Source organism: Podarcis cretensis (assembly GCF_951804945.1).
Source record: "Podarcis cretensis genome assembly, chromosome: 17".
NCBI classification, from domain to species: Eukaryota; Metazoa; Chordata; class Lepidosauria; order Squamata; family Lacertidae; genus Podarcis; species Podarcis cretensis.
The window spans coordinates 11,472,395-11,500,041 of record NC_137187.1 but is presented as its reverse complement, the minus strand read 5'-3'; the positions used below and the strand labels follow the sequence as shown (position 1 = coordinate 11,500,041).

The 27,647-nt window shown below is 42.2% G+C and overlaps 1 protein-coding gene across 5 annotated transcripts; it reads left to right on the top strand.

Moving 5' to 3' along the window:
• The first annotated feature begins 27 nt into the window (after positions 1-27).
• On the top strand, positions 28-26,128 carry RNF170 (ring finger protein 170). Of its 5 annotated transcripts, none has more exons than XM_079959747.1 (9): positions 28-134; positions 6,919-7,008; positions 8,911-9,054; positions 10,178-10,253; positions 12,060-12,165; positions 13,174-13,247; positions 17,616-17,720; positions 21,575-21,679; positions 23,307-26,128. In XM_079959747.1, the coding sequence occupies exons 2-9, from the start codon at positions 7,004-7,006 to the stop codon at positions 23,574-23,576; spliced, it is 885 nt and encodes a 294-aa protein (XP_079815873.1). In that variant the 5' UTR covers positions 28-134; positions 6,919-7,003; the 3' UTR covers positions 23,577-26,128. The 5 variants fall into 5 exon arrangements, with proteins under 5 accessions (XP_079815873.1, XP_079815871.1, XP_079815875.1 ...); XM_079959745.1 differs by having other exon boundaries at positions 12,057-12,165; XM_079959746.1 differs by having other exon boundaries at positions 37-134; positions 6,914-7,008; positions 12,057-12,165.
• The last annotated feature ends 1,519 nt before the right edge of the window (positions 26,129-27,647 follow it).

Here is a 27,647-nt window from a genome sequence, read left to right as displayed (position 1 = left end):
AGTCACGCCGCGAGGGAGGAGCGGCGCTCGGGTTGGCTGAGGCGCGCGGGGGGAAGCGGCCGAGGCTGCCGCCGCCGCCGCTGCCGCCGCTTCTGGTTGCTGAGAGGCCTCGCTTGAGCCCGTCAGGAGTTGAGGTACTGAGGCGAGTGGCCGAGCGCTCGTGAGGCGACCCGCCGCGCCCACTTTGGCGCTCTTTCCCGGCGCGGGCCGGCGGCTCCCGTCCCGCCATTAGAGGCGCACCCCTCGTTTCCTTTGAATATTCTTCCCACTCGTGTTCGCTAATGCTGAGGCAGCTTTTCCGGAGCCCCTTCGGCGGGACGTGATCCTTATTCCGAGTCCTGACGGTTCTCAGGGGTGACTAGGCCGAAGAAACGAGATTTTTTAATAATAATAATATTTTTGGGAGGGAGGTAGCTTTAGGGTTCCTTCGCGCCAGGCCTCTCAAACGGTATTATGAAATATTTGCTTACGGAGGATGCACTGAAATGAACAGGGGGAGTTTTATCCCACCCTCGTTGGTTTTATTTTATTTTAATTTTGGCAGTGCAGAAGTACTTCTCTGTAAAGCAGCGTTTCCCCAAACTTGGGTCTTCGGCTGGCTTTTTTTTTTAACTACAACTCCCGTCATCCCTAGCTAGCAAGACCAGTGGTCAAGGATGATGGGAACTGTAGTCCAAAAGAAGCAGCGGGAGCAACACACAAGTTTGGGGAAACGCATTTCTCGTTCCCATAAAGTATTGAAATGTTTTATTCCATGCCGCTGGCGCTAGAAAACTTTGATTTAAGCGAGGCTGGTTGTTTTTTTACTGCTGAAATTGCTATTCTGGTAAGCAGCTGCGTTTTGAGTGGGTGGGTGTAAATTTACCCTGAGGTTGCAGGGGTGGGGTTGCGTTCCTTATGGGGGTTGAGGAAAGAAAGGAAATCTGAAAATGGATCTGGTCTATGCAGTCCCAGTTTTGAGCACTCTGGAGGGTAAACTCTGACAACTTCTCTTTTGGGTGGTGCTGTATTGGGGTGTGTGAAAAATACAGTGAAACTCCTATCTGGGATTAACTGGGAATAACGTGGCACATCTCAGTCACTAATGCATTCCTGCCTTCAAGAGTTACCTTGAAGTTCTACCTTGCTCCAAGGTAGAAAATGGCACACATACCCACCCACCTTCTACCTGGTCACACCAAATATCCAGCTAACCCAGCAAGCTCCTGAAAGCTGGTGCCTTTAACAGGGCTTGCTAGGGAATTGAACTTGGGACCTGCTGCATGTGACTCATGCAATCTACTACTGAATTATGGTTCACAAGATACAAATTATTGGAAAACTTGCTCTTGCAAGCCCTACTGAAATTAAAAATTGTGTTCTTGCAGAAGCTTTACTAAATATCAGTTGGGATTGCAAAGGAGAAAGACCTAGTATGTTGGGTTTATTGTTGCTTTCTGACCCTGGGAGAGGGGGAATTTAGGAGTCTGCTTCTATGCTTCAAATGAGAGCTTGTGGCCCTCTTGGTGTTGTTTGACTACAATTCCCACCATTCCTGACCATTGGTCATGGGGGCTGCAGCTGATTGGAGGCCCAGGAAGATCTAAAGGGCCAAATATTTGCTACCCCTAGAGAGAAGCTTTACATGATGCTCTTAGAGCAGCTTCAGAGACAGTTCATTAGTTGGTGTCCAAATCTGTGCCTGATTCAACTCTCTCACCTCATTACAAACTAAGTACAAATCATTGCAGACTCCTTATACCAAGTTACGCCATTGGTCCATCAAGCTCATTATTGTCTACAGTGACTGGCAACAGCTCTCTGGGATTTCAGACTAGGGATATTCCTAATTCTATCTGGGATTGAAACTGGGACCTTCTGCATGCATAGCAGATGCTGCACCACTGAGCTGTGGCCCTTCATTTAATGCCACCTCTGCTCATTCTCTGCTTATATACCTGTCTAGTTTATGTTACTCTATAAAGCACCATGTACACAGCTATATAATAATATAAAAAACCGGCTAGAATTCCTGCTGTATCCGAAACAGGCACTGAGAGTGGTAGGTGTAGGGTGCACCCTTCAGTAAAATACCATGTATACATAATCACAACCTTATACAGTTCTTCATGCTAATGAACAGGAAATAGTTTTTATTTACACTATTTCCTTTGGATACATGTATCTTGCTTTATAACACAAATAGGCTCTCAAAGCAGTTACAAAGTATTTTCATAATAAGAATCAAATTTGACTCAAGTTACACTTTAGAAGTTACTCTTTAACTTGAACCAGCTTTATGTTCTACATATAAGTTGGTGGTGAAATACACTCCTTTGTCATTTAGATTTTGAGTGTGCCAGGGTGGTTAAAATTATGTTCACTATGTGTCCTTATTGTGGTCACAAATAGATAGTGCACTCACATTTACAGTTTGCTAATATGTAAGAAGCACCTCGTCAGGGACGCGGGTGGCGCTGTGGGTAAAACCTCAGTGCCTAGGACTTGCCGATCGCATGGTCGGCGGTTCGAATCCCCGTGGCGGGGTGCGCTCCTGTCGTTCGATCCCAGTGCCTGCCAACCTAGCAGTTCGAAAGCATCCCCGGGTGCAAGTAGATAAATAGGGACCGCTTACCAAGCGGGAAGGTAAACGGCGTTTCCGTGTGCTGCGCTGGCTCGCCAGATGCAGCTTGTCATGCTGGCCACGTGACCCGGAAGTGTCTGCGGACAGCGCTGGCTCCTGGCCTCTAGAGTGAGATGAGCGCACAACCCTAGAGTCTGTCAAGACTGGCCTGTACGGGCAGGGGTACCTTTACCTTTACCTTTACCTAAGAAGCACCTCAATCAAAATAGTATAGACCAACATCTAATGGAGATTCTTGAAATCTAGTATATACTGCACTGAAATGGAGGTTGCATTGGGTGTCTCCTAAGGTCCTTCCAGATTGTTTTATTTTCTTATTCCAAAACACTGAATGTTCTAGGTGAGTTTTAAAATGATTTTCCTAAGTCTTTACCTGGAACATTTATTTCAGTGTTTTAGCTGTATTGCATTGTTATATTTAACTATCCTTTAAGATCTATATTGCATAGATTCAGTTTGTATACATTTGGGTCTCTTCGTTTATTGTGTAGATAATTGATGTGAGGCTCTTAACAGTGTAGTTAAGACAGTGAGTAAATGAAGTACATGTAATTTGCAACTTATGCAATTAAACTTGCACACATTTGGTTTTATGTGCTCTGTAAATAAAAATAAAAAGGGGTGGTCATTCGGGGGGAGGGGGGCTTTGACAATCACACCTGCCAAGGAACCCAATGTGTTTTGACTATATGTGATTTTGGCTTTACGTGGTATCCTTCGAACATAACCCCTGCATAAATTGAGAGTTAGGTAAAGGTAAAGGGATCCCTGACCATTAGGTCCAGTCATGGCCGACTGGGGTTGCAGCTTTCATCTCGCTTTATTGGCCAAGGGAGCTGGCATACAGCTTCTGGGTCATGTGGCCAGCATGACTGAGCCGCTTCTGGCAAACCAGAGCAGCGCACGGAAACGCCATTTACCTTCCCGCACACTTTGATGTGCTTTCGAACTGCTAGGTTGGCAGGAGCAGGGACTGAGCAACGGGAGCTCACCTCGTTGCGGGGATTCTAACCACCGACCTTCTGATCGGCAAGGCCGAGGCTCTGTGGTTTAACCCACAGCTCCACCCACGTCCCTAAATTGAGTTTTACCTGTACACAAAAAATGGTGTTTTCTTTCTAAAAAGGAATATAATACCAACTAATCCAGGCCATTCTTAGTTTTCAGCATTATTTGCCAACCCCTAGGGAAGAATAACTCAAAATGCTTATTGGAACCTTCTAGTTCCCTGTAGTGCCCTTTGTAAATATGAAAGAGAGTAAACACACAGTTAGAGAAAGTATGAACAAACCTTTCAATTCTTGTCAATGGAGAAAGAAATCATTCAGCATGAATGTAGTTTCTCTTTCTTGCCTGATGAGAGGTGTGGTGGCAATTCATAAATCTTCCCTTCTTAAGAACAGTTTTAGCTATGTGTTCTTTCTGGATGTCCTCCTGCTTAGGAAGGGATGCACCTTGGTGCTCAGAACAATGAGAACATTCTATGGGCTTTTCAGAGTGCTAAAGTAATAAATTAACATATCAATAGATCAGGCATCTTTTCTGAGTAGCATGAGTCTTGAATTCATCTGTGCCTTTAGTATGACTGGGATACACTTACTGCTTTTTCTTGCTTTTCTTTGCCTTTTAGTTCCCATGTGTAAACAAAAATATAAAAGCATAACATTTTGGGGTTCGTGTTCAGTTGCTCTGATTTGGTACCAATTCATGTCAATAAAAGTTCATCAACTGATTTGGTACACATAATGTAACTAGTACAATTCAAGTTCACATGATAAATTTAAAAGAAAAGGCACACGGTGATCATTTGCTCATTGCGATGGAGCAAGGCAACAGTGTCTTCATGCATTCAGCTGAAGACACATAGCCAAATCCAGCAGTGCTATCCTTCCCCCTTTTCTTGGACGAAGGCTTGTTACCTCCCTCATCAAGATTTGTGTTTCCCAACTATTCATTTCTGTGTATGCTGATAGCTCCTTATCTCTTTCTTTGTTTCTGCAATATTGGTTTTTCATGTTTGCTTAGAAAATAACTCTTACATACATTTTTGTTGCTTTCCGTTTCTTTTCCCCATCACACAGATGTGAGCCACAGAAAAGCCAATTTAAGTATCTTTTATTAAAATGGCCTTGATTAACTCAGGAATGCAGATTACCAGACAACATGTATTCAAGGCAGCTATAGAAAAGGGCTACTTGTATACTCAAATATTAAGAGTCTTACATACCCATTGTGTATTTTACATGAAGAGCAGAAGCTGTGGTTTGCCAGTGCCAGCTGACAGTGCAAACCTATAAAGGTCTACTGAAAACTAAATTTCATTGAGTTCACTGGAACTTACTCCCTGGTGAGAGGGTATAAAGGTAAAGGTACCCCTGCCCATACGGACCAGTCTTGACAGACTCTGGGGTTGTGCGCCCATCTCACTTAAGAGGCCAGGGGCCAGCGCTGTCCGGAGACACTTCCGGGTCACGTGGCCAGCGTGACATTGCTGCTCTGGCCAGAGCCAGAGCCAGAGCCACACACGGAAACGCCGTTTACCTTCCCGCTGGTAAGCGGTCCCTATTTATCTACTTGCACCCGGAGGTGCTTTCGAACTGCTAGGTTGGCAGGCGCTGGGACCGAGCAGCGGGAGCGCACCCCGCCGCAGGGATTCGAACCGCCGACCTTTCGATCGGCAAGCCCTAGGCGCTGAGGCTTTAACCCACAGCGCCACCTGCGTCCCGGTGAGAGGGTATAGGAGTCTTTTATCTAACATTAAGAAAGGAGTACAATAAATGTAGTTACTCTGGAAGGATATAAAAAGATCAGGGCACATTATTTGAAATTACGTAACATGCTGAAATTAGCTGGACCTGCCTCTAAGACTAAGCAGATGCAATTAAGATTTCATTTTATTTTGACTGGCCAGTTACAATTATTTATTCCATCCGACACTTGAGGGCATTCTAAGTATTTCTGAACCATGCCATGTGGCAAAATTTCAGCTTTACCACATGAGAAGCATTTAACAAAGTATTTTCATGTCTCTCTTATTAGCTATCTAGTCAAAAGCCTAGTGAAATAATACATCTGCACCAACATGTTCTTTTGTGACCTTAAAATTCAGTGCTTTTTTTTTCAAAAAAGAAAGAAAACTTTGCTCACAAGAATAAAAGCATCTGTTGTAATTAAAATGTAGCTGTTTTGTGGTGCTTTGTTCTTATTCAAGAAGCAATGGAAATAAAAAAAAGAATGTGAAGAACTTGAGTTTTTTGCCGTGGGGCCAGTAAATTAAACCGGCCTTCAAAAATTCTATTTGCTAAAGGCAAGAAAATAGTTTTTCTCCCCTGCACTTTGCTTTCTTATTGTGTTTTTGATTTTTGTAGCAGCTCTCATCCTGGTTTTGCTAGATACAAGTAAATGCTTCTGCTTTTATCAGCACTCACCAGTCTATGTATGCATATTTGTAAACACTGATGGGACTGCGGTTGCTTTTGGTCTGTCTCCTTTCATTGGATGCAAACCTTAACCAAGTACTGCTCAAAATATTTTGAGTCACAGGTTATGTGCATATTTTCTTCTCCATACTCTGTTCCTTTTCAAATGCAATTCCCCTGCTGGATGTACCTTCAGCAAGCTGATCAGTAGTAACATTAACCCAGTTGTAGTTTAGGGTTAACTGTGGTTCCTCTTTAACCAACTTGAAATTGTGGTTTCAGATCCTATTTCAAGCACATCCCTGTTAGGGTTAAGTGCAGTTCATCTCACTTCCCGCACAACAGCAAACCATGGGTTAGGCCCAACAGAATCTTTGCTCCATAGCAAAGGAGTAGCTGTTCTTGATTACTTAATAGCATACTTCAGATTTGCATATTTGAGGAGTAGTTAACAGGTCTTCTGAATTTTGGCAAACATGAATGATTGCCATACACAGAAAGGTGCAAGATAACACTGCTAGCATTTTCCCCAAATTGCTTGTAGATAGAGGGAGAGTGACCCAAAACAGAGACAGATTAAGTGGGTACTTGTTTATATCCAACTTAATATTTTTAAATGTTAGCTCTTTCATCAAATTTCACCTCAGTTTCTTAATGTTTGCACCTCTGTATGTTTCTTGAGTGGATAGGGATGATTTAATAGCATGTTCCATCCAGACCTGAGTTGTTTTATATACATACAGCTGCACTTTACTCTGTGTGGGCATAGAAATTACTCAAGCCTATATCTGCAGGTGCGAAAATAATGTAAACATATGCTGTGTTGAAGTATATTTTAAAAAGTAGCCTGAAAATGTTCTCTTTTTGCAAGTACAGCACAGTGGTTTCTCAGATGCTGTGTGTGAAACATTTGCTGTGGGCCTGAAGAGAGCTGCTAATGACATGGTGCTGAGTCTTCCAGATGAGGTAAATAGAAGTTATGTCCTTTGAGGAGGGGAAGCTTACCTGACAATCAATTTATGCAAACATAAAAAGGAAAAGGGAAGGCAAGCAAAGAAATTGGCATAAAATTATCATCTTAAATGCATTTACACATCTCACCACTGCTACTACCACTAATAATAATTTTATTATTTGTACCCCGCCCATCTGACTGGTTTGCCCCAGCCACTCTGGGCTGCTTCCAACATATATAAAAACATAATAAAACATTATACATTAAAAAGCTTCTCTATACAGGGAAGACTCAGTGTTATTAAATGCATTTATGATTAGCTAATTTCCTCCCCAAACTGGAAAAGCCAGCTGGCGGTGCAACAGAAGACTGAAGTGGTCAGGATGGAAGATAGGAGTAGTTTGGATGAGGAAAGTGCTTGATTCAGTCTGCCATCAACTTCTCTGATAAATAAATAAATAAATAAATTATTATTTGTACCCCGCCCATCTGGCTGGGTTTCCCCAGACGCTCTGGGCGGCTTCCAACAAAGATGAAAAATACACTAAAATGTCACATATTAAAAACTTCCCTGAACAGGGCTGCCTTCAGATGTCTTCTGAATGTCAGGTAGTTGTTTATTGCTTTGACATCTGATGGGAGGGCGTTCCACAGGGCGGGCGCCACTACTGAGAAGGCCCTCTGCCTGGTTCCCTGTAACTTGGCCTCTCGCAGTGAGGGAACCGCCAGAAGGCCCTCGGAGCTGGACCCATAAAAATGGGAGGGAAAGTACATTATTGTACTTTGTTGGCAAGGAGTGGCTTTTTCATCCATTCAGAAGGAATTTGAATTCGAAGTGTGTGAGCAAACAGGAGACCACAGTTGTTCAGTGGGAAGGGGAAAGTGGTCTGCATATCATCAGATGGACTTTCCCAGGACTCAGACTTGGTATGGAGAACAGACTTCTGGGCTAAGCCCTTGTGATGTCTTAGCACAAATTAAGTTTCCAGACTTTGTGGAAGGAGTTTGGAAAGGAGAACAAGTAAGGATAGCTTGTCTGTAACACAAGTGGAGGGAGAAAGAGAATGTTTTTGTGAAGAGTTGCTGGAAAACTGAAAACAAAGCATGGGTTATTGTATGGAGGGGAACACTGTTTATATGTTCTCTGGTTCAGTTGTCTGGCAATGGAGGTGGAGTTAGTACTCAATTTCAAGGGAGATGCTGGAGCTTTAATATATAGGGCAGATATACCGTTACCCTGTAATCCTCTTAATTCTGTGATGACAGGGTAGGCTGCAACTTTTTAATGCTGGGGGGAAAGCACTCTGTATATGCCCCGAAGCACACACCATTACTACTTATTTCTGCTTCAAAATTCTGTGCCATAGCTTAACTGACTGATTTTGGACTAATACCTTATTACTGTGCCTGTGCTGCCCAGCTGTTAAATGGGACTGACCTCCTCTAAAGGATAATAAGTGCTGTATATTGCATATATGCATATTATATGTTTTTGTCTTACTATGTAGCACATGGCTTGTCTATCTGCTTTTGATTTTTGTCACTTCTAGTGCATACTTTCCACTGGCAACACATTTGAGACTGGATCGTGTTGGACGTGTCATTAGGCTATTGGCTATTCCCACTGCCTATTGTCCGAATTGTCATCTGTGAAACACATGTCACCACATGAAATCCCATGGAATTTTAGAATTCTAGAATGTAGCAGGGTATATGTGATATGGAGTTTGGCCATGTGGAAATCTACCAGTGTGCCATCTTGTCACAGAACACAGTTTGATTTTAAAGTTTGAAGACCAGTGGCAACTTCAAGGGTTTTTTGTCTACTCCTTTTTAGTTGTAGATGTGAGCTAAGCATTAATAATTTTTATGCACATGTATAAATCTGAATGCATGTCTTTCCTGGATTCTAGCTTTGGAATGGCCAGCCAAGAAACAGAAGTTCAGAGATTGATCCTAGATAGTGATTCAATGATCGAAGGAATAAGTGACCAGGTCCTGCTGGCAGTGGTGCTCAGCATCACATTCCTTGCTGCACTGGCATACATGCTTTTAAGGTGAGATACTGTTAGCACTTGACAATGACCTACTGTATTTGTAATGTGTCAGGCATATATATTTAAAGTAATTTAAAATATTTTTAATGATACAACACACCTGTTTTTTGACTGCACATTCTTGGAAGCAGCACTTCAAAGAATCAAACTAGAAAGTCAGTAGGGTTGATTAAAATCTCCCTTCACCCACAAAGCTTTTACTGAGCTTGGGCCAAATGAGATGACCTCCAGTTCTTCATGCTACTCATACTTGGTATATTTACAACACTAGCCAAATTGGGGAAGGAGACAGAGAAAGCATCTTTGCACTGCAGAGTTACAAATATATATATATATATATATATATATATATATATATCTACACCCTAACCTGAAAAACCAGTCATAGATATTGTATATGTTAACCTATCTAGCTTGGAGCATTAACTAGCATAATAAAACTATGATATTTTCCCACCCAAGTTCTCTGTTTCCATAGCTGCTGCTACTTAAAACTGAAAATTCAGCTTTAAGATAGCCCATTTTCAAAATTAATATATGATAAAAACTAATGCAGAATACTTTGATGGGGATAAGAAATTCATTAACATAAAGGAAAAGGGAATGATGTCATTACTTTCATCCTAGAGCACAATCCTGTGCATGTCTGCTCAGAAGTAACTCCCACTGAACTTGGTGGGACTTACTCTTAGGTAAGAATGAGTAAGATTGTAGCCTTGAGCACTCAAATATTTTTTAAAAAGCTTTCCATTTATGTGCTAATAGTATTTTTTTTTTTGGGGGGGGGGAATACATAGGGTTAGAGTTTTATCTAATGAAGCTCTACCCAAAGTAGACACATTGAAATAATGGACCTAAGGTAGACACGGTCATTTATTTCAGTGGGCCTACTCATGATAGTATGACTAGCATTGGATACTACCCTTACTATCTGGGACAGGGGGAAGGAATTTTGCACTGAAGTTTGGATCAAGTGACTTACTACTGCATAAAATGCCGTTGTCCTGCAGTTAATTGGAGCATCTTAGAATTATGAACATGCTAGATGAATTCCATTGTGTATAGCTCTGATTTTGAAGTTTTTTGTTAGCATTGTGTTATGCACTGTATTTTCTCTTAACAGAAATGCCCACCCAGCTATTCATCCAGAAAACCAAGAGCTAGTGAGAGCAGTTAGACAACAAATACAATCAGAACAGGTATAATGCTATCTGCTCTTCCTTGCATAAATTGCATTTGGTGCCAACTCTCAGATAATTTCTCATGTGATGACCAGGAGGTAGATAAATCTGAACCTCATGGATTTTGTGCTCCTTTAGAGCCAAATCTGGTTATAATACATGGATGCTAGAGAATAGAATTCATGTCTCATGAACCTTTTGTAATAGCTGGAGACTATTCCCTCTGTTTCCCAAGTTCAAGGATGGGTGCTGTGACTTATGTAAACAAAATGGCATAGCATATGCACAAGAAGGAAGCATTGGCATGCTTGAGGCAACACTGAGAGTGACAGAGGTACACATTAAAAAGAAAAGAAACATTTGGGGGGTTGGAGGAAGCCCCAAAGAGGGGGAAAAGAATGACTCTGTATGTGTGCAGTCCCAGGAGGGAATGGTGCTAAGGAAGGAGCAAAATAAAAACACAGACACAACCATCCCTCAGGTGAGGAGAGTTCCCCATTCTCAGCAGGCTCCTTGCCTGAGAATGGGGAGCTTTAAAGGTGCAGGTGGGGCCAGCTGACAGTCAACCTGATCTGCAACTTCAAAGGCTCCTTCAAACGAGTTAGAACAAATAATCATGCCTCCTGTGTGGTGGTGTAGGCAGCAAATAAAGTCTACTTCATAGTCTTTGTCACATCCCAAAGTAGCCACTTGGTAGAACTCTTCATTCTATGGCCATACTACCCTGAACATGCCTGATCTTGAAAGCTAAGCAGCTTCAGCCCTGGTTAGTAATTGGATGGGAGACCACATGGGAATACCGGGTGTCGTAGGCCTTTGCCTCCTTTGTGGGATGTGGGTGACGCTGTGGTCTAAACCACAGAGCCTCTTGGGCTTGCCGATCAGAAGGTCAGCGATTCGAATCCCCGCGACAGGGTGAGCTCCCGTTGCTCGGTCCCAGCTCCTGCCAACCTAGCAGTTCGAAAGCACGCCCAAAAAGTGCAAGTAGATAAATAGGCACCGCTCTCGTGGGGAGGTAAACGGCGTTTCCATGCGCTGCTCTGGTTTCGGTGTTCCATTGCACCAGAAGCGGCTTAGTCATGCTGGCCATATGACCGGGAAAAACTGTCTGCAAACACTGGCTCCCTAGGCCTGTAAAGCAAGATGAGCATCGCAACCCCAGAGTTGTCTGCGACTGGACTTAACTGTCAGGGGTCCTTTACCTTTACCTTTTAGAACTCTTCAGTGAGTGGTCCATGGTCTGATGAAACCAGCTTCGGTACACACAGGCTTGATTGAACCTTCTGGGAATGTGCTGTGACTCTTTTGCTAGGCACTTTGAGGACAAAATCACCTCCACACCAACCTTTATGGTGTTGTTAATGTGGCCTTTCCTTGTATCATCCTGCTTGAACCCTTAGGCCAGAAAGTTTATTTAATGAGTACCCAGGGAAGAACTTTGTGTGGTGGCACCCATACTTTGGAATCCACACCCAACAATTGTAGGCAAATCCTTAAGACTTTTTTTAATCCAACAAGGCCTTTTCAGGGTACATTGTTAAGATAGTTTTCTCATTGGTTTTACAGATTAAGTTAATATATTCTCATTGCTTTAATCAACTTAGTGTTTTGTTTTTACTTTTTTAGACTCTGTAGGCTAACAAGTTGGGTTTCTGCCCTTCATTTTCTACTGTATGATTGTTCTTATGTGAGAATAGAGTCCGGAAAATATACTTGTGGGAAACACTTTCTTCAGATCTTGCAATAAGGATTAGTTTGCTGCTTTTGGCAGGTACAGCGATTTGCTCTGCTTTAACAGGTGACACTTCTCATTTCTTCCAGCAGAATGTACTTGAAGACAGACAACGTTTCTATACTGATATGTCATGCCCAGTGTGTTTACAACAGGCTACATTTCCCATTGAAACAAACTGTGGACATCTTTTTTGTGGTAAGCAAAATACGTTTTTGCATCACTTATTGCATTCTGTTATGCTGTAAGATGTGTTAAGTAAATGATGTGCAAAAAGGTGCTTTTGAAAATGTGGATTAGTTTTACAGCAGCATGGAATTCCCCTTTGATTGTTTTCATTCAGCTGACTGTGTTAGATACTAGTTATTTCTAACAGGTATTGAAACTATGTCAAAAAATGTAAAAATGATCATTGCTATAGCGAATATAAAGAAGGCTGATCGCCAAAGAATCGATGCTTTTGAATTATGGTGCTGGAGGAGACTCTTGAGAGTCCCATGGACTGCAAGAAGATCAAACGCATCCATTCTTAAGGAAATTAGCCCTGAGTGCTCACTGGAAGGACAGATCGTGAAGCTGAGGCTCCCATACTTTGGCCACCTCATGAGAAGAGAAGACTCCCTGGAAAAGACCCTGATGTCGGGAAAGATAGAGGGCACAAGGAGAAGGGGATGACAGAGGACAAGATGGTTGGATAGTGTTCTCAAAGCTACCAGCATGAGTTTGACCAAACTGTGGGAGGCAGTGGAAGACAGGAGTGCCTGGCGTGCTCTGGTCCATGGCGTCACGAAGAGTCGGACACGACTAAATGACTAAACATAGTGAATATATTAAATTACTGCCCATTTTTATTCCTGTCCCACTTCATATATATCTTATGTATATTTGTGTAAGAGGCTCACAGCAATTCAAAATACCAGTTTCATAAGAAAGGTTAGGCATCATTGGCATTTAAAGCTGGCAATCGCTTAAAAATGTAGATTGACACTTATTTCAATATTGTTTGTAAAGATTTCTTAAGATACTGATTTGCACAGATGATTTAATGTGTTGTAGAGAAAATAGTCCTTTCACCCCACAAAATGACACTTTTGCATCAGCTTATCATTTGGATCAGCTCATCATTTTTAAGTGTTTGTTGAAATAGCAACTTCTATTTGGTATACTGTCAGTTTAAGAAAATAGTAATGGTATTCTTTTATCTAGGTTCCTGCATTATTGCTTACTGGAGATGTGGTCCATGGGGAGGTGCAATACATTGCCCTATCTGCAGGCAAACGGTAATAAGCTGATATTCAAAATTCTGATGTTAACTTTTGGTAACTTTCCCTTCAAAGTTTTTACATGTTTATGTTTCAGGAATATACAGAATACCATTGATACCTGAGTAGAATAGCATTTGCTTTAGAATCTAATGCTAGGCATCATTTTAGATTATGAATCCCAGAGCAGCATCTACATTAATCTTTGTATCAAAGCCAACTAATAATCCCATAGCACCTGCACATTTTAAAAATAAATAAATAAATAAATAAATAAATAAATAAATAAATACATTTGTTTCAAAAATCTCTTTAAGTGGGGAGAATAGTGATGTCACCATCAATTACAGAACAACCTACTGCTCTGTCCCAGCTCACAAAATAATAGCAACATGCTGCCATCTATATGTTTCATAGTGTGCTCAAAGTCAGCAGTGCTTATGGGATATGCCTCATAGCAAACACAGGAACGAAAAAGGAAACTTTGACTCCTGGATTTCTTCCTCCCTGGTAATTCCTGTTTCAGAGACAACATCATGACAGCTAAGCATCTTAAAGGGGGTAAAGCAGACACGGTGAAACAAGATGAAACAGATGCCATGGCAAGCTTAGTTTCATAGATTTGTGAAGAACTAGCATAAGATTTTCATGGATCACTGCCTTGCCGTGGCGAAGGGGCTTGAAGAACTCAGAGAAGCTATGAACTATGCCGAGCAGGGCACCCAAGATGAACAGGTCATAGTGGAGAGTTTTGACCAAACGTGATCCACCTGGAGGAGGAATCGGCAAGCCACTCCAGTATCCCTGCCAAGAAAACTCCATGGACAAAGACAACAGGCATATAAAAGTTATGACGCTGGAAGATGAGCCCCTCAGGTCGGAAGGCGTCCAACATGCTACTGGGGAAGAGCGGAGGGCAAGTACAAGTAGATCCAGAGCTGATGAAGCGGCTGGGCCAAAGCCGAAAGGACGCTCAGTTGCGGATATGCCTGGAAGCGAAAGGAAAGTCCAATGCTGTAAAGAAAAATATTGCATAGGAACCTGGAATGTAAGAACCATGAACATGGGTAAGTTGGAGGTGGTCAAAAATGAGATGGCAAGAATAAATATTGACATCCTGGGCATCAGTGAACTAAAATGGACGGGAATGGGTGAATTCAGTTCGGATGACCATCATATCTACTACTGTGGGCAAGAAACCCGTAAAAGAAATGGAGTGGCCCTCATAGTCAACAAAAGAGTGGCAAAAGCTGTACTGGGTTGCAATCTCAAAAATGATAGAATGATCTCGATACGAATCCAAGGCAGACCTTTTAACATCACAGTAATCCAAGTTTATGCACCAACTACTGGTGCTGAAGAAACTGAAATTGACCAATTCTATGAAGACTTACAACACCTTATAGAAGTGACACCAAAGAAGGATGTTCTTCTCATTATAGGGGATTGGAATGCTAAAGTAGGGAGTCAAGAGATAAAAGGAACAACTGGCAAGTTTGGCCTTGGAGATCAAAACGAAGCAGGGCAAAGGCTAATAGAGTTCTGTCAAGAGAACAAGCTGGTCATCACAAACACGCTTTTCCAACAACACAAGAGACGACTCTACACATGGACATCACCAGATGGGCAGCATAGAAATCAGATTGATTATATTCTCTGCAGCCAAAGATGGAGAAGCTCTATACAGTCAGCAAAAACAAGACCTGGAGCTGACTGTGGCTCAGATCATCAGCTTCTTATAGCAAAATTCAAGCTTAAACTGAAGAAAGTAGGAAAAACCACTGGGCCGGTAAGATACAATCTAAGTCAAATCCCCTATGAATACACAGTGGAAGTGAGGAACAGGTTTAAGGATTTAGATTTGGTGGACAGAGTGCCTGAAGAACTATGGATGGAGGCTCGTAACATTATACAGGAGGCAGCAACGAAAACCATCCCAATGAAAAGGAAATGCAAGAAAGCAAAGTGGCTATCCAATGAGGCCTTACAAATAGCGGGGGAGAGAAGGCAAGCAAAATGCAAGGGAGATCGTGAAACATACAGGAAATTGAATGCAGATTTCCAAAGAATAGCAAGGAGAGACAAGAAGACCTTCTTAAACAAGCAATGCAAAGAAATAGAGGAAAGCAATAGAATGGGAAGAACCAGAGATCTGTTCAAGAAAATTGGAGATATGAAAGGAACATTTCGCACAAAGATTTCCATAATAAAGGACAAAAGTGGAAAGGACCTAACAGAAGCAGAAGACATCAAGAAGAGGTGGCAAGAATACACAGAGGAATTATACCAGAAAGAAACGGATGTCTCATATACCCCAGGTAGTGTGGTTGCTGACCTTGAGCCAGACATCCTGGAGAGTGAAGTCAAATGGGCCTTAGAAAGCACTGCAAATAACAAGGCCAGTGGAAGTGATGGTATTCCAGCTGAACTATTTAAAATTTTAAAAGATGATGCTGTTAAGGTGCTACACTCAATATGCCAGCAAGTTTGGAAAACTCAGCAGTGGCCAGAAGATTGGAGAAGATCAGTCTACATCCCAATCCCAAAGAAGGGCAGTGCCAAAGAATGCTCCAACTATCGCACAATTGCACTAATTTCTCACGCTAGCAAGGTTATGCTTAAAATTCTACAAGGAAGGCTCAAGCAGTATGTGGACCGAGAACTCCCAGAAGTGCAAGCTGGATTTAGAAGAGGCAGAGGAACCAGAGACCAAATTGCAAACATGCGCTGGATTATGGAGAAAGCTAGAGAGTTCCAGAAAGACATTTACTTCTGCTTCATTGACTATGCAAAAGCCTTTGACTGTGTCGACCATGGCAAACTATGGCAAGTTCTTAAAGAAATGGGAGTGCCTGATCACCTCATCTGTCTCCTGAGAAATCTCTATGTGGGACAAGAAGCTACAGTTAGAACTGGATATGGAACAACTGACTGGTTCAAAATTGGGAAAGGAGTACGACAAGGCTGCATTTTGTCTCCCTGCTTATTTAACTTATATGCAGAATTCATCATGCGAAAGGCTGGGCTGGATGAATCCCTAGCCGGAATTAAGATTGCCGGAAGAAATATCAACAACCTCAGATATGCAGATGACACAACCTTGATGGCAGAAAGTGAGGAGGAATTAAAGAACCTTTTATTGAGGGTGAAAGAGGAGAGTGCAAAATATGGTCTGAAGCTCAACATCAAAAAAACGAAGATCATGGCTACTGGTCCCATCACCTCCTGGCAAATAGAAGGGGAAGAAATGGAAGCAGTGAGAGATTTTACTTTCTTGGGCTCCATGATCACTGCAGATGGTGACAGCAGCCACGAAATTAAAAGACGCCTGCTTCTTGGGAGAAGGGCAATGACAGGCCTAGACAACATCTTGAGAAGTAGAGACATAACCTTGCCAACAAAGGTCCGTATAGTTAAAGCTATGGTTTTCCCAGTAGTGATGTATGGAAGTGAGAGCTGGACCATAAAGAAGGCTGATCGCCGAAGAATTGATGCTTTTGAATTATGGTGCTGGAGGAGACTCTTGAGAGTCCCATGGACTGCAAGAAGATCAAACCTCTCCATTCTGAAGGAAATCAGCCCTGAGTGCTCACTGGAAGGACAGATTGTGAAGCTGAGGCTCCAATACTTTGGCCACCTCATGAGAAGAGAAGACTCCCTGGAGAAGACCCTGATGTTGGGAAAGATGGAGGGCACAAGGAGAAGGGGGCGACAGAGGATGAGATGGTTGGATAGTGTTTTCGAGGTTACCAGCATGAGTCTGACCAAGCTGCGGGGGGCAGTGGAGGACAGGAGTGCCTGGCGTTCTCTGGTCCATGGGGTCACGAAGAGTCGGACACGACTAAACGACTAAACAACAACAACAAGCATAAGATTGGTCTAAAGTTCTTCTATCTCTAAGGGAAGATATCTCTAAACTGACTAAAAGTACGGCTGAAACTAAGGGCAAGTGACATGATCAGGGTGTATGTGTAGTCTTGGTAACATAGTTTCATATGTAGATAATAGTTCAATGTTTAAGTCTCTTCCCTGCAACCATTCAAACCAATCTTATGGACTGAATTTCCTGTTTGCTTTGGGTTGTGGATAATTCTACTGTAATATCATGGACTAATTTGGCAGGTGGCTCACAGCCGAACACCCTGGTTTTCAGAACTTGCAGATTTCCTTGAGCTCAACAGTAACTTTAATCTCTGTGGTTATAAGAAGATAACTACAACTGCACCCATTTTAGTGCTTGGATTTTGCTTTTATGCTTCAACACATCATTAGTTGGCTTTAAAAAACCCCACACACATTACATTCTGTAACCTTTTAAAAGTACGGTATAAGAAAGGAAACAATCCATGTAAAATCATTAAGTAACTGATTTTCTATTGTGTTCAGGTAATTTTATTTTTACCTCTCTTCAGTGAGAGGCAAGAGGATGCAGTGCAGGTGCTTCAGGATGTCAGTGATTACAACAGGAGATTCTCAGGTCAGCCAAGATTGGTATGTGTAGGAACAGAGTCAGGAAGACCAGGAACCCACAGTTTCACCCATCTGTTGCATCCAGCCTAGCCTTGGGAGCTGAAGATAGAGCTGAGGATTGTCCTTCCATTTAGTGTACCTCTGAAATCCACAAATACAGTGCCCTCCCCAGGTGCAAGATTGAAAGAAGGACTGGGCTTCTGAGGTACCTGTGGCGCTTCAGAAGCAAAGCAGGATAAGGACATGTCTTAACCTTCCTCTTTGGCTATCAACAGTGCAGCCAGGATTTGTAGTTTTGCAGCTGTGGCTCTGAGAAAAGCCCAGGCTGTGTAATCTAATTCTAAGGCACAATTCTCACCCCTTCCCGAGCCCCAGGCTTGAATTTGGGGTTGAGGAATCAGGAATTGTCTGACTTGGCACTGTGTTACAGAGATGGAGGAACCAGCCCCCACCCTTTGTGGGGAGGGGACTAGAAACAACATCTTTTGGTTGGCCAGCAAAGCCAGCCAAATTTGAGAACCCCAAAATTTGTGAACTCTCTTGGATGGAAGTTGTGGGTGTGTCCAAGGTGCAATGAGCTCCTGTCTGTTTAGGAACAAGTTTGTTTCCTTGAGGCCAAGGCGGCATATCTGGAAAAGCTTAGCGAGGCAGAGAAAGTGGTGGATGAGGCCCTCAGGGACATTATAGCTCTGTTCCACTTCCACAGAGATAGCTCCAGGGGGAGTAAGGGTCTTGCTATAGTAGGTATAACAGAATCGTGGTGGAATGGAGAGAACAAGTGGAACACATTATCTCTAGATATAAACACCATAGGAAAGATGTACTGGAGATGGTGTTGCTCTGTACATCAAAGAGAACATTGAATCCAGCAAGCTAAAATTCCCCAAAGGGGTGGACACCTCCACAGAATCATTGTCGGTGGTGATACTGGGCCCCAAAAGCAATTTAGTACTAGAGATGTGCTATTGCCCCCTTGATCAAAATGCTCAGGGAGATCTTGAGATAAAAAATGAATCAATAAAGCATCTCAACGGGGAAATGTTGGTAGTATTGCTACATTTGTGTTCCAGTCACAACAAATAGGTAAAATTTCTAAATACTCTAAATGATTGTTACTTAAAACAGTTGGTCATGGAACCAACCAGAGGGGTGGTGACCCTGGACTTGAATGGCACCCAGGAACTCTAGTGTCTGGACTAACTTTTGCAAGAGAGTCAGAGGAACTGAGGCAGATAGCAGGGACACTAGATGAAGTTCTAGGCCTAATACAGTGGTACCTTGGTTCTCAAACGCCTTGGTACTCAAACAACTTGGAACCCAAACATTGCAAACCCAGAAGTAAGTGTTCTGGTTTGCGAACTTTTCGGAAACCGAACGTGCTCCATTTTCAGCATTATGCTTCCGATTTGAGTGTTATGCTGAGGACTGTCTGGTTTTGCTATTTATTTTGCGTTTTTTATTTGCGGCTCTTTGTTTTTGTGACACTTGGAAAATACTGGTTAAGGGGGGTGGGGAAATAGCCAAGCATGTGTTGAACAAAACATTCCTGCCTTGCAGGGAGTTGGACTATGTATCCTTGTGGTCCCTTCCAACTCTACAGTTCTATGATTCTGTGTATATAGAAGAACAAGCCTTGCTGAAGCAGAACCAGCATGGCTTCTGCAAGGGGAAGTCCTAACTCACAAATATCTGAGTTATTTGAGAAAGTCAACAAGCATATTGATAGAGGTGATCCAGTTGATATCGTGCACTTGGACTTTCGAAAAGCTTTTGAAAAGGTCCCTTGCCAAAGACTCCTTAGTAAGCTTAGCAATCATAGAATAAAAGGAAATGTCCTCTTATAGATCAGAAATAGATTAAGTAGCAGGAAGCAGAGAGTAGCAATAAATGGACAGTTCTCTGAATGGAGAGATGTAGAAAGTGGAGTCACCCAAGGATCAGTAATGGGACCTGTGCTTTCTAACTTCTTCATCAAGAGTTAGGACTGAACAGTGAGGTGGCCAAGTTTGCTGATGATACTAAATTGTTCAAAACTGTTAAAAAGGTATTGTAAAGAGCTCCAGAAAGATCTCTCCCAACTTAGTGAATGTGTGGTAAAATGGCAAATGCAATTCAAGTGCAAAGTGATGCATGTTGGGCCAAAAAAATATTAATTTCACATATATGCTCATAGGGTCCGAACTAGCAGTGTCTGCCTAGGAATGAGATATGGGGGCTGCAATAGATAGCTCTATGAAGATGTGCAACAACTGAAAAAGGCAAATTCCATGCTAGGGATCATGAGGAAAGGAATTGAACACAAAACTGCCAATAGCATAATGACATTGTACGAATCTATTGTGTGAGTACATTTGGAATACTATGTGCTTCTGGTCCCCGCATCTCAAAAAGGGTATTCTCATTTGGGCCAAATCTGTGCCATTTGCATTTGAGTTTCCCTATTGTTCTTATTAAGCCTTCATTGAGCCTGCTGGGTTCCCTGGTGCCATTCCCATTCCTCATACGGCAACACTAGCATTCCCACACCTACATCTATCTGTATAAAATTAAGCAAGTATAAGTTGTTGGCCTAGGCATAGTGATGTCCTGTGAAATCTGTTACACGTTATATGCCTATTAACCATGTTTAGATTCTACATAGAATTTGATACTATATATTCTTACATAGTTGTTATGTTTCCAAGGGGTTGCTCGAGAGCAAGCAGGCAAATATCTCCCTGCTTGGCTGTGAAGCCTTGTTTTTGCTGCCAAAATAAACCTTATCTGTCCGGAGCCCCATTCTCCCATGGCTGGCTCAATCGCTGGCAGAATGCGTGAGTGGGCGGTTCCTAAACTTTCCCCAGCAAAGCAGCTTCTTGACGCCCAGACTGCGCCTCCCCTCTCTGCGCAGATACTTTCTGCGCAAGGAGGGCATGGGTAGCAGAGGACCCCTCTCCTCCCTGCTTTTCCCAGGCAAGGAGTCCTTCCGACTCCTGCAGCTCCTCTCCACTGGAAGTGTGGTTACTCTCCTCCGTTGAAGAGGAGCTGCTCCCCCCCCCCCCATCCCTGGAGGCTCTCTATAATCCATTCGGCTTTTGCTCTCTCCCTCCTGAGCTGATGGCAGTTCCCTGGCAATAGTCTTGCATTTCTGTAATAATTAAAAACCCTGATTCCCACTGCATGGGGATTCAGTGGCCTGATGCTAGTCCTCCTTTGTAATCAAAATCAGAGGCAAAGTTCCTATGGCAGAATACAGCTTTAGGCTCAAGGTCTTGGGAAATCATGCATCTGTAATGATACATGTGTTTGTGTAATAATACATGTTTGTGTGTATTGTGATATGGGACATGTGTAGTCTTGGTAACATTTTATGCGCAGGTAATAATTTAACACGTTTTAAAATCTCCTTTGTGCAGCCATCCAGATGAATATTTATAGTGAGGTGCTATATTTATCTTGTGGGCTGTTTCCTGTTTTGCTTCAGACTATGGATAATGCTATTCTAGTGTATTGGACTACTTTGCAAGTGCTTTGCACCTTGGTTTTCAGAACTGTCAAATTTGTCTGAGCTGTATGGTATGTGTAACCCCTGTAGTTGTAAGAGACGCCTAGTAAGAATAATTACAGTCACATATTTTGTTCTTATGCTAGAGCACGTCATTTGTTAGGGTATGGCTTTTCTGTAACCTTTTAAAATTTGGGTGGGGAACCTGTGGCTTTTCAGCTCCAATCGTTCCTGAGCAGTGGCCATGGAGGGAGCGGTGGATGGAAGTTGAGAATCCAACAACATTTGGAGGGCAAACAGGTTCCTCACCCCCTGTTTTAAAATCACTGCAGTGGAAAGGGGGGGAAGTTTGCATGCAGGTATTAAATGATCGATTTTCTATTGTGTTCAGGTAACTTTATTTTTGCCACTCTTCAATGAAGAACAAGAGGATGCAATGCAGGTGCTTCAGGCTGTCAACGATTACAACAGGAGATTCTCAGGACAGCCAAGATCGGTATGTGTGGGGATAGAGTCAGTGGGACCAGGGGTACAAATTCCATTTACCAGTAGCACACAACATTATAGAGCGCTGGAGCACCTCTGAAGTGCAGTGCAAGCACAGGGGCCAGTCCCTGCCCTTCCCTAACATTAAGGTTCAAAAGAGGAATGGGCTTGTTTGGCTGTAGTGCTTTGAAGGCACTCAAGAGTATGGTCGCAAAAGGACAAACCCTAGCCTTGTTCTTTAGCTCTGGAGAGAAAGGCCTGGGTTTGTGGTTTTGCAACTTGGCTTCAGAGACAGGTCCAGTCGTCCTTCCAGCCTTGGAGATGGAGAACAGCTTGCCCCACGTTTGTGCTAGAGTTAGTCCCCACTTCATCCCTTTCTAGCTCCAAAGTGGAGAGGAGCATTGGGGCTGTTTCTATAATGCACTGTGTAGTGTAATTCTAGGAACAATCTTCCCCGCCCCCTTTCCTAGCCATAAGCTTGCATTTGCAGTGAGGGAGCAAGGGATTCTCTTTGCATTTGTACCGTGTTGCAGAGGTGAAGGAAGTAGACAATGACCTTTGTGGTGAGGGATCCAGAAACTACGTTTTTTTTTTGTCAGCCAGCAAAACCAGCCAAATTTGTGGACCCCACCCAAGACAAATAATAATCCCTGTTGATGTGGTGAATTTTCGGGAATAAAATAAGGGATTTAATTGAGAAATACCAGCTTTAGAGGCCAAAGGCATGGAGAGTTCCCAGCTTTTGTATGTCTTTAGAGACTCAGCAAGCTTAGTCAGAAAAGAGTTTATGCTATGTAGCAGTTAAGAGAGGGAGCTGTAAGCCTAAAGCAGAGGTAGGCAACCTAAGGCCCATGGGCCACAAGAGGCCCACGGGGGTTGTTTAACCAGCCCACGAGCCCCCCCAACCGAGCCACCCGCTCGGTGAGTCCCCGCGTGCTGCGCTAAACCAGCACAGCAATGGCGCAGGGACTCGCTTCCACGGCGCCAGAAATCGCGTCTGCGCAGACACAGACGCCAGAAATTGGCTCATACACGCGATCTGGCCCATGGAGGGATTCCACTGGAGTGAACCGGCCCAGGCGAGGTAAACCTTTCCAACCCCTGGCCTAAAGGCTCCTTGTTGAAATCTTGCCCCAACCCATTAGTGATGCTTTGGCAAGCCACACTCTCTCACACTCCCCCTCTGCAATCTATTATGATTAATAATATTGGTCTGCCTTCTGGGTTCTTTTGGGTAAGGATTGTTGAGATATAAAGCATTCTAACACTTAGAGAAAGTGATGTTTCAATATTGAGTCTTATTTAAGTATGTTTTGTATTGAATGTAAAATCTTAAACAATATTTTGTTTTTCCCATGTGTTTGTTTAATCTTGTACTTGGTATAAAAAAAGCATGATCCAAGGTGCTGTTTATATTCAGAGTCCCTATGAATGAGAATATAGATCTTTAAGAGGGAGATACTGGGGGAAAGGGTCATGGACACAGTCCAAGAAGGAATTACACTATCATGCTTTTTCACCAATATTACAATTTGTGTAAATGCATGTGAGCTTGTAATATATGTGTCAAAAGTCCCTGAGATAAATGTACCATGTATCACATTTACCAAAAATTGGTCTTTCTACATTTTGTTTAGATTATGGAAAGGATTATGGATTTGCCCACGTTATTGCGCCATGCATTCAGAGAAATGTTTTCCGTTGGAGGCCTCTTCTGGATGTTCCGCATCCGAATATTCCTCTGCCTCATGGGAGCTTTGTTGTACCTGGCATCCCCCCTGGATTTTCTCCCCGAAGCCCTGTTTGGAATTTTGGGGTTTTTAGATGATTTCTTTGTGGTGTTTCTGCTACTCATCTATATATCTATAATGTACCGAGAGGTTGTAACACAGAGACTGAACAGATGAAGACGAATGTCAGTGACCAACATTCAGAAGCACTAAGGGGGGTGCTTAACTAAATGAGCCACTATGAAATAATCATCTTGACACATTTTCAGTTTCTGCTATTAAATAGCTTCTAACCAAACATCTTATGTAAGCATGAAAATTGTCATAATGGTGATAGCGAACTGGATTTTCAGTGTTTGTTATGTAAAAGAGATCTGATTCAATATGTAATATACTGCTTACATATGTTTACAGTGGATGAGTAATTGTACGTTATTCAAGGTACCACCAATTATAAGGGAATTTCTTTTTGAATGTTTAACAAAAAAAAAGTATTCGGTTTAGCTGGACATGTATTTAAGGCACTACTCAATGTACAGTTTTTTTATTCAATGTACAGTTTCAAAGACTGCTTAATGTCTCATTGCGGGTGCTGAAGTGGGAGGGAATTGTTGGTTTTTTAAATAACCTAGTTTAGCATCTCTGCCTATGCAGTAAGTGCTCAAGCTTGGGCAGCAGCATACTATTGCACAAACATTCTAAGTACAGTATTGCTTTAGCTGCAATTACATACATCTCTCCATATAACATTTGTACCTTGCAATGTACACTTGTCCATGCCTTGATTAATGATGGTATGTGTTACAGATAATTGCTTTTTACATTGCAGGTTCAACATGATGGCTTGGATTAAATAAAAGACAGCCCATCTCAAGAGGGGAATATATAGTATAGTATAATGTAATGTTAACTAAACCTTTGAACTTGAATCAAAACTAGGCTCCCTGATCATGTGAAATTCTAAGTGCTAGTGATTAGCTGAAATCTAAAACTGAATGTTATACTTGAAATAACTTCTCATAATGGGCACTATCACCGTGTTGTATGTATACTTACATGCGTGCTTGCTTAGAAGTAATCCTTATTAAACTCACTGGGACTTGCTTCCAACTAAGCATGCATAGAATCGGGGTGCATACCTTCTAAGCTTGCAGCACATGGTGTCCCTGAAATGCTATGAAACACCTTGTGTGAGATGCTTACCCTCCATCAAATTTAAATGGTTCTTGAGGCAGGAGAGAAGTGTTGAACAGGTGCAAAAGCACTCCTGATGCTATTGCGCGTGAGACTGCACTTGGGCATGCACTGATGTGTGAACCACTTGCCCCCTTACATTTTGGACATACAAAGAACTTTGGCACTGGTGCTTTGAACAGCCCAGGAAGAGAAGAGATAGCATCCTTTTATTTATATTCCTATGTACAAAATTTACAAAACAAACCCCAAAATGCACAGATTAGATGTAGGGACTTGAGTCCACTGTGCCTGGAATGCTCCTTATCACTTAACCATGAAGTCACAGCCTTGTTTGGCCAGTTCCTGCCTCAAATAGTCATCAGGAAGAGAGCGTTTTGGCATCACTAGAGACAGAGCTCCTTAAGAGAGAAAGATATGGGATCTTCTGGAGCAGCCTATGGGATCTCACCCCACTCCTCTCCGGTATGAATTTTCTACACCAGCATTAACTATGGTGAAGGTTTATAGCAACACTAATATTAACTATAGCTAATATCAACCAAGGTTTTATTTTAAGCAGCTTCACTCTCTGTTTTTTTCATACTGGCAAAACCTGGCTGGTGTTAACCGTGGTTGAAGTCAGTACCAATGCAACTCTTAGCCATAGCAGGGAAATTCATGCCAGAGGAGAGGAATGTGAGACACCACAATCTACTCCCGGTCATATAACCATGGTTAAGGGAGCAAGAGCATTCTGCGCACTGGTCCTTTGACACTTTGCTTTGTTTAAGGCAGTAACTCCTTCAATTTGATAAAATCCTTGCCAAAGAAAACTCATCCCTCACTTACTAACTGTACTTTTTTCTATTAAAGTCCCTAAGTACTTGAAAATATATTTGATCCCCTTGTATTCCAGACAAGAGCATATTTTGAAATATTTGTATTGTCCATGCATCCATTTCCTTGCAGGGTATCTGAGTGACATTGTAAGCATATGAACATGTATCAAAATATAAGTTAAGTGCATTGAAATACTAACTTTTGTAGAGTGGGGAAGTTTCAGTTTAAGAACCTGTGCATGAACAAGGCAAAGGTTCTCTTAAAATGCAAATGCAATTTCATTCTCACAAATGTTAATTGTTTCTATGAACTTAGTCTTAAATCTCCAAAATCATGGCTGGGGAAAATGTTTGAATGTATTAATTCTGTCTCAAGATTTGCATTTGGTTTGTTCTGTCTCTACTTGACATGAATGTTAAAAACAAGGGAAGGAAAGAGAGTGAGGTTAAAAAGAGAAAACACCTCCCATCAGTTTTACTGTTTTTTAAGGCTGCCTCTAGTTCCTTTCAATACTTCTGCTTACTCTTGTCATCACTAGTATGTGATAGTGATGTGTTGCCTACCTCGGGTATGATGCCAGCCTTATGCACTAAACAAATCTTGCTTTATTTTTGGTCAATCCAAACTCTATGTAGAAGTTGGGGGAGAACATATGAAAGCACTACTGCACGTCAAGAAGTGTAGAGCCTAAAATAAAGTATATAAGAATATAAGTGGGCTGTTTCAGTCTTTGATGTTCCTCTAAAACACCCAAAAACAGTTGCAAAAAGAGGTTGAGTCAAACCCTAGTACATATTGCCTTATTTATTTTCTGGTGGCTGAACAGTCTTCTTATGCAACCCATTTTCGCTTTGAACAAAAACAGATTTCAACTGATTACAGTAACCACAGAGTTGTTTAGTAGCCTTAATGCCCTGTTTGCCACCTGCGCTGATAATTCTCTTCATTCAAGTCTGTATCATCAGCGCAAGTCCCTTTACATAACTTTAGAATGTTTTCCAAGTGGCTTTTGTGTGCCTTCCTTGTCTGTCACTGGAGCTGATGTGAGAAGTGGGCTTGGTCCACATCACACCTTGTCACCTGTCACTGTTCAGCACTCGATTTCTGGAATCTCTGCAATCATTCTTGCACCTCATAAAAATAATACAAATATTTTTGTTATGCTTAGCTATCCCTGTTCGCAGTGCTGATACTATGCACAGCCTTATGTCTCACCCACGCTCTTCTCGCACCTGTTCCCTATGGGGTACCTTGTTTATTTTTCTGCTCAGTTGTTTTAGCGTCAAATGATAAGGCTATATTTCTTATTTTTAAAAACTGGAGAAATCAACATTTTATATTCTCAGTATATAATTTTAATATGGAATCAGTCATACGATCTCTGTATAATCTCAAACACATACTGTTGCTGCCAACACAAAACTGTGGAGGATAACAGGAAATTTTTATTTCCTATTGTGCATTCTTCTGCATTGCTCTAGAGACGATTTTCTTCCAAAAGGAAATCTGCTTCCTAATCCTTGATGGATAATGTTTGATGTGGGGCATGAACAAACTAATACTATTTTACAGGAATCACTGCCCTTTTTGCCTGCATATTTTAATATGTCCCTCTGAATCGTATCTGGATACCTATATAGCAATTTCATTCATTCTTAATAGTAATAAAAATCCATTAATTTGGGGAGAATATTTCAGCTCAAAAGCCAGATGCAGTATTACAATCAGATAAGAGAGCTTTTCTGTTTTATTGCAAGGCACTTCTCATTCAGAGGAAAAGATGGATTTTTCCAGTATTAGCTTTAAACATTATCTGGAAGAATCACTAACCAGAAATCCTAAAGTTTAGGAATGAATCCTGTAGAAAATAAATGATTAAAGTAATAACTATAAAGATTTGGACAAGAGAAAATACTCCAAACAGAAATCTTGTATCTCTTTTTCTTCCATTTCCCTGCTAATTAATGATCTGTATTAAAGGGACGCGGGTGGCGCTGTGGGTAAAAACCTCAGCGCCTAGGGCTTGCCGATCGAAAGGTCGGCGGTTCGAATCCCCGCGGCGGGGTGCGCTCCTGTTGCTCGGTCCCAGCGCCTGCCAACCTAGCAGTTCAAAAGCACCCTCGGGTGCAAGTAGATAAATAGGGACCGCTTACTGGCGGGAAGGTAAACGGCGTTTCCGTGTGCTGCGCTGGCTCACCAGATGCAGCTTTGTCACGCTGGCCACGTGACCCG